Source organism: Euleptes europaea, chromosome 7 (genome assembly GCF_029931775.1).
Source record: "Euleptes europaea isolate rEulEur1 chromosome 7, rEulEur1.hap1, whole genome shotgun sequence".
Taxonomy (NCBI): domain Eukaryota; kingdom Metazoa; phylum Chordata; class Lepidosauria; order Squamata; family Sphaerodactylidae; genus Euleptes; species Euleptes europaea.
Window position 1 is genome coordinate 68,534,039 of NC_079318.1, and position 14,825 is coordinate 68,548,863.

A 14,825-nucleotide genomic window follows, 5' to 3' on the forward strand; every position below is an offset into this window, starting at 1 on the left:
AGGCTCAGCCCTGGGCTCCGGCGGGAGCCCGAAGCGGCGGGACGTGGCTCTCGGGGGGAGTCGGCGAGGGGAGAAGGGAGCAGGGAAGAAGAGGGGGACAGGGGCGAGAGTAAGGGCCCTCGAGAAGGGCGAGGCTAAAGGCGAGGGGAGAACTGAGCCGACAGAGGGCGGGGCTAAAGGGGGGTTTAGAGGGGAGGGAAGCCCATAAAGGCGGAAGCTGAAGCGGAGGCCGGGGAGGAAAGACGATACCCGGCGTATAAGACGACCCCCCAGTTTGGAGAAGATTTTCCTGGGTTTAAAAGTCGTCTTATACACCGGAAAATACGGTATGTATGTTTAACAATTTACTGGCCAAATATTGTTATCTGATCAATCCAGTGGTCAACAGTCAAATATTAGAATACTACTATGTAGGCGGTAGCTTTCTTTTTAAATTTCATTATGATGTTATTTGTTAGCAAGGGCTAATTCTTGCCTTCTAATTCTGTAGCAGGCAGGGACAAGTTTTGTAGCACAACAAAGCTTCTGTCCATGGCCACCTGCTATAAAATGTCAGAAAAGAACTGACTTATTGACTACTTAGAACAAGTATCTTCAAAAGCTGACTTGTTTTTTAACAAATTACTGTTAAATGTTTGAGAGAGTAATCATAGAAACTTACTTAGCACTGTTAAAAGTTACAACTCAGTTTATGCTTTTAAAAGTTAATTTCATTTCCTTTACAACAAGGTAACTAATTTCTTTTTGTAATTAGTATTCCTTCAAGAATGTATGACCTGTTCTTTTTACCAACTGATCTCCAAGGTAGCTTCAATAAATTAAAACAATACAAGAAATACAGCTTCAAGTTTTTGGCTCATCTCTTGGGGTGAGGGTAGGGCAGCTAAGAGATGCAGGAAGCTTCTCGAGGGGGTGGAGCAGCTAACAGAAGCAGGAAGCCTCTCCACAGCTCTCTGGTGTTCCTGCTGCTGTTTTTTCTGACTGTAAGGGGGCCACAGTGATCCCACTGACCCCCCCAGAATGGGAGCTGCCATGCAGCACAAGCTGTAACTGTCAAGTGGGCGGGTTTTCTTACCCAGGCCACACAGAATGTGGATTCTTGCTGATGTCTTGGTGATGAAATGGCTCAAAGACACATGATATGTATTTACTATATTTATAGCCCAACTTTTTCTCTGAAACTCAAGGTGGATTACACAGTGTAAATCATCACAATCAAACAGCATGAGACATCCAACAAACAATACAACTGGACTAGGATTACAAAAACTAGAAATTATACCAAAAAGAATATCAGACACAATATCTCAAATAATGCCCCCCACCCCAAATTTTATAAAAGCAGAAAACAATGCAGTAAAAACAATTCAGGCTGTCAACAGTATAGGCTATAATCCAGAAATTGAGATGTCTCCTGTTCTGGATGGTGCCATACCCCCCCCCCCCAAGGGAGCAGATTTGTAGCTTAGGGGTGCTGTTGGACCAGTGGCCAGGAGCACCTTTCACCAGCTTCAGCTGGTGAGCTAGCGGCATCCTTTCCGGAGCAAAAAAGTCTTGCAACAGTGGTACATTTCTTGGTAACATCTAGATTAGACTACTGTAAAGTGCTCTACATGGAGCTGCTTTGAGAAGAGTGTCTGAAAGCTACAATTATTGCAGAATGCTGCCTGGCTGGACTGGTTCATACAGACCATATCATTCCAGTCTTGTTCCACTTACACTGACTCCCAATTTACTTCCAGGCCCAAGTCAAGGTGCTGGTACTGACCTTTAAAGCTGTATGGTTTGGGGTCAGAAGACCTTAGGGATCATTTACTCCCACGTGAACATACTCAATCACAATAGTAATCTCTGGAGGCACCGTCAAAGGCTAAACAGGTTTCAACCCAAGAAAGGGCCTTCTCAGCTGTGGCACCACAATTATGGAATTCCCTCCCCAGGGAGATTCGTCTGTTCTCTTCTATTCTCTTCTGCCAGTGGGTGAAGACTTTTCTATTCTGTCTGGCATAGCTTCACTAATTCTTGCTGACCCTTTCTCCTGCTCATGTGTTCGTGTGTCTCAATTATTTTATATATTTGTGTGTGTGTGTGTAATCTTTATTGTTCGCTACATTAGAGACCCTAACGTGGGTCGAAAGGCAGCTTTGAAATGTTTTATTTATTTAACACAAGATTAACACATACAAACAAAATAACTGGGAATAATAAACTCTGTTCCCCTTATAAATATACCCTCCTGAACAATGCCGTTATACAAGTCCTATTCCCTTTATAAAAGGGCCCTCCAGAACAATTCTGTTTTACACTGTTTGCAGAATGCTTGAAGTGTGGGAACCTTCCTGACCTCCTCAGATAGGCCATTCCACACTGAGGGAGCCACAACAGAGAATGCAGGTGTATGAGCCAGTAGACCTTAGGGAGCAGGTGGTCACCTACTCTTTAGGGACCATCTAACCTATTTGCAGGGTGGCACCTTCAGAAAGCTTTGCTCAGATGACTGAAGTTGTTGCAACAGAGAAAAGCAGGAGAAGGTCCTGCAGATATGGGGGGTCCAAGGCCATTATGGGTTTTGTATATGATGAACACATGAAGCTGCCTTATATTGAATCAGACTCTTGGTCCATCCAAGTCAGTTTTGTCTACTCAGACCGGCAGCAGCTCTCCAGGGTCTCAGGCAGAGGTCTTTCACATCACCTACTCACCTAGTCCCTTTAACTGGAGATGCCAGGGATTGAACCTGGAACCTTCTGCATGCCAAGCAGATGCTCTACCACTGAGCCACGGCCCTTCCCCCAGTACCTTGAACTGATAGCCAGTACCTTGAACTGAATCCAGTAACTGATAGATAATGGTAAGTATCAACCTCTTGATGAATAAAGTATCATTTTTGTTTTTCTAATGAGTTATTGCTTTAAATATAGTTGACCAATATTTGATAATAACTGACCAGTCAACTGCCCTAATCTTTTTCAACTAATCAAAAGGCTAACTCTATGAACCTCAGAGCAAAACCCATATTTGCTTCTATGTTACACTATTAAAAGCATGTGTAAGTATCCTTTCCCCTCAGAAAGAGGACCACAAAGGTCAATGGAAAACAGATGTATCTAAAGGAAAGAAGACCTGATGAAGCTGATAAATTTGTCACAGCTTTCAAAGCTATATTATTTAAGAAAATGTAATAAAAAGATGAACAGCTATGTTTGCTTTATCCTTGAAACTTATTTGCAATATCAATAGTAAATTATTATTTTGCAGAAAATATGTCATAAAATACTAAAAGACTCAGGGTGGGGCAAAGAAACACAGTGAACTTCATAATAGAAAACTTACTACAACTTTAAGCTATTTGCTTTAACTTGTTTAATGAATAATGTGATAACATATGGTTATAATAGTATTCTAGGATTTAACATTTTTAATTTTTTAAAACAAAACTTGACACTGGGTACCTTTTTACTTAGTCTCTGGTTTTCCTTTTCCATTTTCAGGAGTTTTGAATTACTGCCTTCTACAGATCCCACTGTACTTTGTAGCTCTTCCACAGTCTTTAGCAAACTTTGGTTTTCCATTTCCAGTTTCAGTAATCTACTTGATGCCAGTTCATTCACTTCATGACCAAGTGATTTTCGTGGCACTACATAATTAAAAAAAAAGTTTCCCATCCATTATTTGTATGCTATTAATTTATAATTAGCACATACCATATGAGTCATGTCCAAGACACCACTGTTATTCCCTACTTCATCATACCCTAGCTCAAACTATCCCAAAATGTGCTTGGCCTCCAGGATTATGAATGCCTAAATTCTAAACTTTTAACAAATGGTCCCCCAAGGTCAGAAGTCCAAAATACTTTGTATCAATTGAGTTGACAAAGAAACACAAAATATTCTTAAAAACTGGAACTATTTAGATCTTCTTTTGGACTCTTTTAGATCTTCTTGGGTGAAACTCCTTGACAAAATGTTGATGGCCCTTAGTATAACATCAGATTTGATGAAAAGTCATGGGGAACATGAGAATTATGCTCTGGTTAAGTAAGGTATTATTAACCAAGATTAATAAAGTACCAGATTCACAGCACACTGTTTGCTCCTCTGATATTTTGTTATTTCTCCTCCAAAAAATCTTCCATCATATGCATATTATTTGACCATTCCTTGATATACAAGGGCCTTGCATCTGACTACATTAAATGCTAATCCTTCTCAGGTTTGTCAGGGTAAATTCATGAATATACTGTATTTTGATCAACTTTGTCCATGCCAGGTAAGATCGAGACCTCTTTTCATATTCTTCTCAAGTGTCCATTTTATGAGGATCTCAAAGCTCTTTTTTATCACCCCCTTTTAAACAGATGCATAAGCAAAAACATAGACTTAGCAAAGTTCCGCTTGAGAAAGATCTCGTGTACTTTCCTCCCTATATCTTACAGTGGTCAAAAATTGCCTGCACAACTTCTTGCGCAAGTGGAAAAAGCCATTTGGGATATGCTAGCTTTTACTTAGCGCAAGGGGCTAACATTAGGATTTTTTCACAGTTCTGATTGTACGGTGGGCCCTAGTACATGCACAAATCTTCCAGTGGAGCCAAGGCAAAATGAGCAATTAATAGGCTAGATAATATGGAGTGTTATACCAAGTGTTTCTAGGACATATCTGAAGCCCAGCTGCTCACTAATATCCAACAGCAACCCCAGCACAAATGTCAGTGTTATATATTATTTAGAGTTTCAGACTGGGATCTGTGAGACCCAGATTCAAATCCCCACTTTGCTGTGGTGCTCATTACTCAAAGCCTGATCTTCAGTCAGTCGCACACCCTCAGCCTAACCTACCTCACAGAGCTCGTGTGAGGATTAAATGGAGAAGAGGAGAATAATGTAAGTTACTTTGGGTCTCCAGTGTGGAGAAAGGCAAGATATAAATGATATAAATAAATTATATAGTTTAATATGGGGGCAGATAAAAGGTTGATTAGTTGGTGGGTGGGAAGGAGAAGGATGAAGGGAAGGGTGAGGATACGGGTGCTGGGTACCCAAGAGGTTGGGTGAAATAAAATTCAATTGAACAATAAAGTATATTACAAGGCACTCTTGCGTACATTAAAACAAGCCCTTATAGCAACCAATACAAATGGCTTGTTTTTAATATACGCAAGAGTGCCTTGTAATAAATATACTTTGTTTAACTGAATTTTATTTCACCCAACCTCTTGGGTACCCAATTTGTTTTAAGGTTAGGTCATTTCCCCCTCTGTTTTGTCCAGAGGATATGGGAGCTGCCAAGAGGAAGAAAAGAGGGAATAGTGTGGGGATGGGGATACAGGAGAAAGTGAGGTGCCTTCCACAAGTCTTTGTGATTAGCTAATCACTACATTTATATAGGAAATGCTGTTGTTTCACTGTTCATTAAAATATTATAACTATTATAATACATGATGATAATGAATCATAATGCCATTTACTTTCTTAAATGAAACATGAGTGTCTTAAAAATACATTTTGTTAGATCTAATTCAGCAGTTTGTATTGCTCCACATGGAACGCCCTGAACAGCTATGGTAACACAGCCATACCAGAAATAGTCTTGCCTGAACACAACATACTAATAAAAATTGCCCTACAAGGCAAAACAGTAGCAATACCCATGGACAAACTAAGCTGAATCTTTGAGCAGAACAATTTATAAACACCTGGATCAGCTCTTAGAATGTCTGAGATCTACAGTTTCACCATTTTCCACAACAGTAGGAAAAAGAAATCTTTTATCTACCTTCAGATAGTTCAGTAGATCTGTTTATTTGTTCAAGTTCCCATCCAAGATGCAGTGACTCATCCATACTTTGCTTTTGAGCCATTTCTAGACTCATGTTTTCCTCCATAAGTTCCTCAATTTTCTTCCGATCCATATCACGTTCCTTAAATATTGTTACATGAAGTTTTTAAAAGTCACTCTTTTAGATTTCTGCTGTATTTAATCTGATTAAAGACCTGCTTGCATAACAGTGACTTCAAAGTGAAAGTAACTGAACAAACTCCCAACTTTTGCAGTACCAAAAATTATTTATTGTTCACTTTGAATGTAAAAATTAATAATAGTTCACTTTTTAAAACCTATTCATCTGAGACCTTATCTTATACTCTTAGTGGTGAAAACTGCCATCAAAACTCTGGTACATACACTGAACCCAGAGTTTTCAAAGCAAGAGATGTTCAGAGGTGGTTTGCCATTGGCTGCCTCTGTATAGCAACCCTGGACTTCCTTGGTGGTCTCCCATCTTAGTTCGGGCCCACACTGCTTAGCTCCCAAGATCTGACGAGACTGAGCTAGCTTGGCCTATCCAGGTTAGGGCTCTTATATGCTTACCATTTCCATATCATGCAGTTTAGCTTTTAATTGTAGATTCTCCTTCTCTAGTTCATGTAATTTATCCGAACGAGCCCGGGTCCCCTCCAATTGATCTTCCAACATTGTCTTTGTTTCCAACAATACTTGATTATCTTCTTTGAGTTCCTACAAAAATCAAAGGAGAAATATGAAGCTTGTGCTTACTGTACGCCAAGTATCACATAAAAAAATACACGGAACAAAATGTTTTTTAAAATGTTATATTTTATTAAAATATTATAAAAGTATCTTTTATTTGGCAACATGAAATATTAGTAACATAGGGTTGGATTCAAAACTAGCCTTTGCACTAGGTATTGCACACATTTCCCCATATAGCTACAATACTCTTCCCCATAAGGCATCTAAGGAAACCCTGACCTTTAGAAGCAGCTTTCTTGGCATCCCAAGGGGCTGCAGAAGACAAGGGGAGGCAGGAGACTTTCATTATATGACCAGAACTACACTCAAGGTTTTTTGGATCCAATCCATATTCTTAATATTGAGCTAAAACTCACTTAACTTTCAAAACTCACTTTGGAACCCACCAAGACAGAGTCTAAATTAAAATGCCAAAATCCTAAATTGTAAATATCATTATGGAGTCCCAGTGCAGGAACGAAGTCTTGTCATTTTGCCCTAACAAGAGGACTATGAGCCCTTGCTGCAGTTACGACACTATGCCCTACAGACAGTGCTGATATTTGGGTGCATGCTTTTGACACTCACTCCAACCCCTTCAGATGCTGTTAGCAGCAAAATCCAGGTCATGAGTCTCCAGAACTCAGCAGCTTTTCCTTGGCATTTTTGGGCATTCAAAAAGCCAACAGGCAATTCCGTGGGTCCCTGAAAGCATGTCCTTTTTGAAGCATGCAAGAGGTAAGCATCAATTAACTAAAGTAAACAATTTCCTGATTATAAAGACCCTGCTGATGGGTGTAGAGCATACATTTCAGCAACAAAGATGATTATAATCAGATCTTTCATACATACATTTTCATTTAGAAAAGAGATTCATGATACATAAAAAGAACATGGAAAGTTAAAAATCCAAGAAAAGGTATTTCCACAGCTAGGGGCTCACCTGCTATCATTTGTAAAAATAGCAATAGCAATTTTGCATGTAGAGGATTTGGACTGGGGCCATGTGGATGGAGGGGATGCGTTACATACACACAGAGCTGCTATTTGCCTCCAGGAGAAAAAACATACAGGAATCCATAAGAGTATGGAAAGCAGATAGGCTGAGTGTGAGTTGCATCAGGAAAATGGCCCTATATTCCATTTTCCACATCCATCTCTTAGATCTGAGAGAAAATGAAGACCACCAAAATTATATACCTCTGCCCCAATGTTGGCAAACTTGGACTCTTCCAAAAAAGGAATGTTCTGTGAAAAACTGACAGACAAATCCTGTTATAAAATGTTTAAATTTCAAGTTACCTCCACTCTAGCCTTGTAGAATTCAATATCATGTAGCCTCTCTTTATATCTGCTGACTTCACTTTCAAGCTTGTCGACACGGATTGCCTTCTCTCTGAGAGCATCTAGCTCATCGCGGTACACTCTGGCAGAGCGTGCATCCGAAAGCAAATTCATATTCTAGCAAATGAAAATAAAACTATATTTTACTCAAAATCAGATCTGGTAGAAAATAAAACTGATGCTGTAATGTCAGCTGACAAGGGTTAGTTTTCATGAAAGTTTGAACAACTGAAGCATTCAGAAAGGCATTAGGCGTTATGAATTACTGGTGATACTGAAAAAATTAAACGTATGTGGATTAATGTAAGAACTCTAAATGCCAACCTGGCCCCCAGACCAAAAAATTGCTTAACTTAGAAAGTGCTCCCTTGATATACGCATCAGTGATTAAACTGGTAAAAATAAATAACTACACTTGTGCCAAACCTCTTGCTGTAGTCTCTTCAATTCAACTTCAATCTGTTCCAGTTCTTGTTTACAATCCAGCAACTGTTCAGTCTTTTCCTCACTTAAAAAAGAAGAAGTCAGTTACATGAACCGAATCATTTATAACTTCATAGCATATAAAATTGTATTATTTGGCATATTTATGGAGTCGGGTCCAGCCATCTTTTTCACTCAATTTCATCAAACTCCCCACCCCGCTACTGTCCCCATCCCACATTGCTCTTGTCCATGGACATACCATGATCATCAGCACACCCTTTTTGGAGGCTGCAGGGGCTATCACCCACCCCTTTTTACCAATGGAAAAGCTGGTTGGATCCATTCCAACTAGTTCATAATCTGTAGATACTGAGTTCTATGTTTTGGTGATATGAGATTGAAATATCAGACAAACTAATTCAGGGGTCTCTTGCACAATCTGACAAAGGGGATTACTGAAGAAGAAGAAGGAGCTATAAGCAGTACAGTTGACAGGAAACAACATTTCTGAAACGTCTGAACTAGGACCAAGGTATCTCTGCTCCTTTCTTGTGGGGAAAATCCATATCCTTAAAGAGAGTCTAACTGTGGCCCAATGAAGAGGATGATTTCAGCAATACTAGAGGCTCAGCTAGATTGTATACTGCAAGTCAGGAAAGGTGGTATTAAGTCCAACAGGTCACCACCATGGCTAACGGGTAAGGTGAAGGAACCTGTTAGAGGAAAAAAGGCTTCCTTCAGAAACTGGAAGTCTTGCTCAAACAGTGCACCATCATAATTCCTTTATTGGCATAAAGTCACAGTACAGGTTACAAAAAGGAATGGAAATATTAAAGTGTAGCCTTTACAAAATAGTTAAAAGACAATTATACCGAGTAGTGCTGTTAATTGATACCACCATCTAATTAACTGATTGGTGGACTTTTTATAGCAAACTTTGAAAACTGTGCCACCATCTCCAATATATGGAGCAAACGATTGTTCAATAAGAAAGAAGCATTAAAGAAGTCAGAGACATTCAGCCTATTTGCCAACAGGGGGCTTAACAGTTCGTTACGAAATTCTGTATAAAAACTAGAATAAAATAAAACATGAATAACTGTTTCATTACAATTGTTGCCACAAGGGCAAAGTCTGTCTGCCAGGGGGATTTTCCAGAATCTTCCAGAAGTAACGCAGATGGCATAATGTTAAACCTGGCCAGGGAAATGACTCTGAGTTGAGCTGGATAACACAGGTAAGATAAATATGGGGAGGGCTGATTAAACATCAAAGGGTATCCCTAAATTTAATGGAGAGCAGGTTTTATTAGCAGCATTATTTATATCTTGAAGTCCTGTATCTAATAGTCTGTGTTTTATCATTTGGAAAGCTTCTACCTCAGGAAGCATAAGGAAGGAGTAGAAATTAAGGCCAATAGATTTAATTTTGTTCTCAATATGTTGAAGCCACTTAAGAGGCGTGTGACTCCCTAAGCATATGATAGATAAGAGAGGAGGAGTCTGCCTTAAAGTGGAGGCATAACCAGAATTTAACAGTAATAAGCCACACTCTTGTTTCAGGTAGCATTTGGCTAGTTTCCAAGCACAATGCAGCATATGGAACACAACAAGGCATACCCATTATTTTTCTAAGGAATTTGGCTTGGGTATGTTCTAATGAATGTTCCAATGTACTGATCCAAACAGAAATGCCATACAATAACTGCACATTAACTTTAGCATTATAAACCTTAAGGGTCCAAACGAGGCAAACAAAAGCAAACACAAACTTGCACAAAGGAAATGCAAGCAAACAATTGTGTGTGTGTGTGTGTGTGTGTGTGTAAAGTGCCGCCAAGTCGCAGCCGACTTATGGCAATCCCTTTTGGGGTTTTCATGGCAAGGGACTAACAGAGGTGGTTTGCCAGTGCCTTCCTCTGCACAGCAACCCTGGTATTCCTTGGTGATCTCCCATCCAAATACTAACCAGGGCTGACCCTGCTCAGCTTCTGAGATCTGACGAGCAAACAATTAGAGATGCAAAAAAAGATTTCGAGGGACATATTGCTAAACACATTAAGACCAACAATAATACTAGAACACGGGGTCATCTGCTGAAGCTGGAGGGTAACAGGTTCAAAACAGACAAAAGGAAGTATTTCTTCACACAACACTCAGTTGAATTGTGGAACTAACTGCTCCAGGATGTAGGGATGGCTGCCAATTTGGAAGGCTTTAAGAGGGGAGTGGACCTGTTCATGAAAGAGAGGGCTATTTATGGCTACTAGTCAAAATGGCTACTAGTCATAATATTGTCGAAGGCTTTCACGGTCGGAATTCATTGGTTCTTGTAGGTTATCCGGGCTGTGTGACCGTGGTCTTGGTATTTTCTTTCCTGACGTTTCGACAGCAGCTGTGGCAGGCATCTTCAGAGGAGTAACACTGAAGGAGTGTCTCTCAGTGTCAAGCGTGTAGGAAGAGTAATATATAGTCAGAAAGGGGTGCGTTTGAGCTGAATCATTGTCCTGCAAAAAGTATCAAAGGTAATGTGCTAATCATTGTCCTGTAAGTATCAAGATAATGCGCTAATGAGGGTGTGGTATGTTAATATGGAACCATTGTATCCTAAAGTGATCTTTTAATGTGTGAAATCCAAAGCAAATCTGCATGGCTATTGTTGACTGTAGTCTTTGTTAGTCTGGAGGTTTTCAGGACAGGAAGCCAAGCCTTATTAATTCTTAAACTCTCTTCTTTTCTGTTGAAGTTGTGCTGATGTTTATGAATTTCAATGGCTTCTCTGTGCACTCTGACAAAATAGTTGGTAGAATTGTCCAGTCTTTCAGTGTCTTGGAATAAGACCCTGTGTCCTGTTTGTGTCAGTCCATGTTCAGCCACTGCTGATTTCTCAGGTTGGCCAAGTCTGCAGTATCTTTCATGTTCTTTTATCCTTGTTTGTATGCTGTGTTTTGTGGTCCCGATGTAAACTTGTCCACAACTGCAAGGTATACGATATACTTCTGCAGAGGTGAGGGGGTCTCTTTTGTCTTTTGCTGATTGTAGCATCTGTTGTATTTTCTTGGTGGGTTTAAACACTGTTTGTAGGTTATGTTTTTTCAAAAGTTTCTCCATCCTATCAGTGACTCCTTTAGTAAATGGCAATAATACCTTTCCTATGGGAGACTGTTTTTCCTGAGTTTTCTGATTTTTGTTTGGTTTAATGGCCCTTCTGATTTCATTTCTGGAATAGCCGTTTGCTAGCAGTGCGTGATTTAGATGATTAATTTCTTCCTTGAGAAACTGTGGTTCACAGATCTGTCTTGCACGGTCCATTAATGTTTTTGATACTTACGGGACAATGATTAGCACATTACCTTTGATACTTTTTGCAGGACAATGATTCAGCTCAAACCCACCCCTTTCTGACTATATATTACTCTTTCTACACAATTGACACTGAGAGACACTGTCCTTCAGTGTTACTCCTCTGAAGATGCCTGCCACAGCTGCTGGCGAAACATTAGGAAAGAAAATACCAAGACCACGGTCACACAGCCCGGATAACCTACAAGAACCAATGATACTAGTCATGATGCATACCTATTCTCTCCAGGATCAGAGGAGCATGCCTAAAATATTAGGTGCTTTGGAACACAGGCAGGATAATACAGCTGCAGTTGTCTTGTTTGTGGACTTCCTAGAGGCACCTGGTTGGCCACTGTGTGAATGGACTGTTGGGCTTGATGGACCTTGGTCTGATCCAGCATGGCTTTTCTTATGTCCTTATGTTAGGAATATGCTTTGGCTTTTCCTAATTTATGTTCAGGCCCAAACTCTGAATGAGGCTTAGTCTAAATGATACAATTTGGTATGTCGCCAGTTCAGAGATCATGTCTGGGATGAATACCTGCCATGTGTGTTTACTGCTGGAAATGTTAATTATTGTTGTATGGTATAATTTTTTATTCTATTGGGATCTGTGTTGCCCTCCTTTGAAGGCTTATCTCATAAGTCATTTCCAAATATACTAAAAAAAACTTGCAGAAAGGGAACCATACTCAAACAGCTAGATAGTCTCCATTCTCTCAGACCATTTGGAACTAGAACTCTGTGACAGCAGATAACAAAAGGCTAATTCCACATGAGTATAACCTAATACTTCAGAATGCCATGGACCAAAAATATCGTATCGTTTTACAGCTGGATTCCCAAGATAGCACGCTACCATCTCAACATGCAAAATGCATATGGTAATTCTTCCAAGCAAGTATGTAACATGAAAATGGAAGTATCCCCGTGATTAGTGTATTGTTTAGATTAGGCTTAATTGTCACAGTGATATTTACATGATCCTTTCCAATCTGGTTTCAGGCCTGGTTATGGTGCTGAAACATCCCTGGTTGCCCTGGTGGATGATCTGCACCAGAAGATGGACAGAGGGAGTGTGACACTGTTGATTCTCCTGGATTTCTCTGTAGCTTTCTATACCACTGACAATGGTATCCTTCTAGACTGCTTTTCAAGATTTTGCTGCAAAATGACTTTTTCTGATTTTTTTTCTAGGGCTTCTTCAATATACCAATTAAATCATTCTTAAAAATTCAAAGGCTAAATCTTTTACTCTTGCCTTTGTTTCATTAGCCAAGGAAATCGAATGCAGCCAGACATGTCTCCTTAATGAAATTGTAGTAGAAAGATTTATTGCTGTGCAATCTGCTGCATACTTAGCCATTTTAGTGTGTTGCTTGGGGAGCTCCACAGCTTGCATTTGGACGACCTTGGCTAAATTCCTCTTTCCCCACAGGGTTTGCATTAAGTTATGGGGAAATCCTTTCTCACACAAAGAGCTGGTAACAACCTATAACTGTGTGGTAATTTGCAATTTTAAAGGTCAATGCAGAGATACAAACTTTCCCCCCAAGAAGGTCAGGTTTCCTACCCTCTCTGTCTACAGATGCTGAATGTGAGGAACTCTTGCCCTTTCATTGTAAAGCTTCTACAATGACAGACTTTGCAGAGGAGTGAATGAAAAGGAAGGAACAGCCTTCTTGTTTTGTATGGTACACGGTTTCAATTTTTCAAGGAGAGGGTGGAACATGCATAGACCAGACACATGGACCAGAAGTAACAAGCAATAGGCCCTGCATCATAGAGAATGATCTCAGACCTACAGATTCAGAACAGAGGACCCCGGACAGTATGGCTGTAGTGGAGCAGCAGGTCACCTCTATATCTAAGTCACCTATCTATCCTGAAGAGTTGCTTGCTATACAGCTTTGTCCTCACTATGTGAGACCACAGTATATGTCACCCAGGAATAGTTCAAAAGGCATCTCCAATTCAGAATCTTGCACAGAATGATTTTTCTCTCTGTCAGAATGGACATCCACAATAGCATGCAACACATCAACCAATAGTTCTTTCTCTTGGAATTTTCTGGGTTTTTTTGATAACCAAAAGGGTGGCTTCAGATCACGATGTTTTTGGTTTCAACAAGCATTGTCCATTTGATAATGAGGATTCAGACACAGATGGTTACAGTACAAAGAATCTCAGTAACTAACAACAAACTGACATTTCCAATCATCTTCATAGACAAAAGGAGAATGGCAGAAAGAAGATGGATTCATTCTTCTTCTGGCCTTTTCCAATCATGAAAATACTCCAAATGCCTCCTATCCAAGGACATGTGAGTCTGTTTGAAAAGGATGTACCATCTTATCAGTGGGCAGAACAAACATATCCTCAGCTCAAACAATATAGTGAAAACAGCTACCTTCTCAGAGACTCTGCCATACAGAAAGGCAGTCTTGGGAAAAGACAGCAAGTCTTTACTCATTTCGAAGACTGGGTGTGCTTGTACAAGGTCTCTCTTCAGACCACAAAGAGTGGGATGGTGCATTACCCTAAGCCCTGTAGTCTAGAGACTTATCTTTGTGTTTAGACTTCATGTTCATATTCCATGCTGGAAGCCAAGACTGACTCTAATAAGGCTTCTTATTACCATAAACCTCCTATGATGAACCAGTCACTATAGCATTCAGATATAAAAACTAGGGATCCTGTCTTCGAAGTGAAGAGACACAGGCCCATGTGGGAAAGATGCTCTGAATGAAATTGGAGTTTCACTAATGACAGCTAAAGAACAGAATATTAACCGTTAAAAACTGTTCCCCAGAACACTGCTTTTAAACACAAAGCCCTGGCACTTATGGCTTCCAGTGTAAATTGCTCCACACCCCTCTCTGAAGGGCAGAGTTCAAAGAATGAACAAGAATATTTGTGCCATTTTTGCTTCACAGCTGGGGGGTGGGGATAATTTTTTTAATATCTCCATCTGAGTCACTGGAGAAGGTGATGACGTAACAATATCATGTATATATTTTTGAAGACAATTATAAGACAAAACACTGTCTAATATGTCCATTCTCCCCAGCATCAAAGACAGAACTGAGGAAGGAGATGCTTCCCTCTACTCACATGACACACAGGCAGGAAAAAACACTGTAGAGAAAGGGGAGCTCTTCACACTCCAATGATTTCT

The 14,825-nt window shown here is 40.0% G+C and overlaps 1 protein-coding gene across 1 annotated transcript in view; it reads right to left on the reverse strand.

Annotated features, from left to right (window-relative positions):
- CCDC88A (coiled-coil domain containing 88A) overlaps positions 1-14,825 on the reverse strand; it is a 99,794-nt gene that overhangs the window by 43,209 nt on the left and 41,760 nt on the right. Inside the window, exons 9-13 of the mRNA XM_056852326.1 lie at positions 8,304-8,385; positions 7,836-7,994; positions 6,372-6,518; positions 5,778-5,922; positions 3,453-3,637 (exon numbers count right to left, since the gene is read on the reverse strand). Of these exons, the coding sequence (XP_056708304.1) occupies positions 3,453-3,637; positions 5,778-5,922; positions 6,372-6,518; positions 7,836-7,994; positions 8,304-8,385 (718 nt within the window). The remainder of the gene's footprint in view (positions 1-3,452; positions 3,638-5,777; positions 5,923-6,371; positions 6,519-7,835; positions 7,995-8,303; positions 8,386-14,825) is intronic.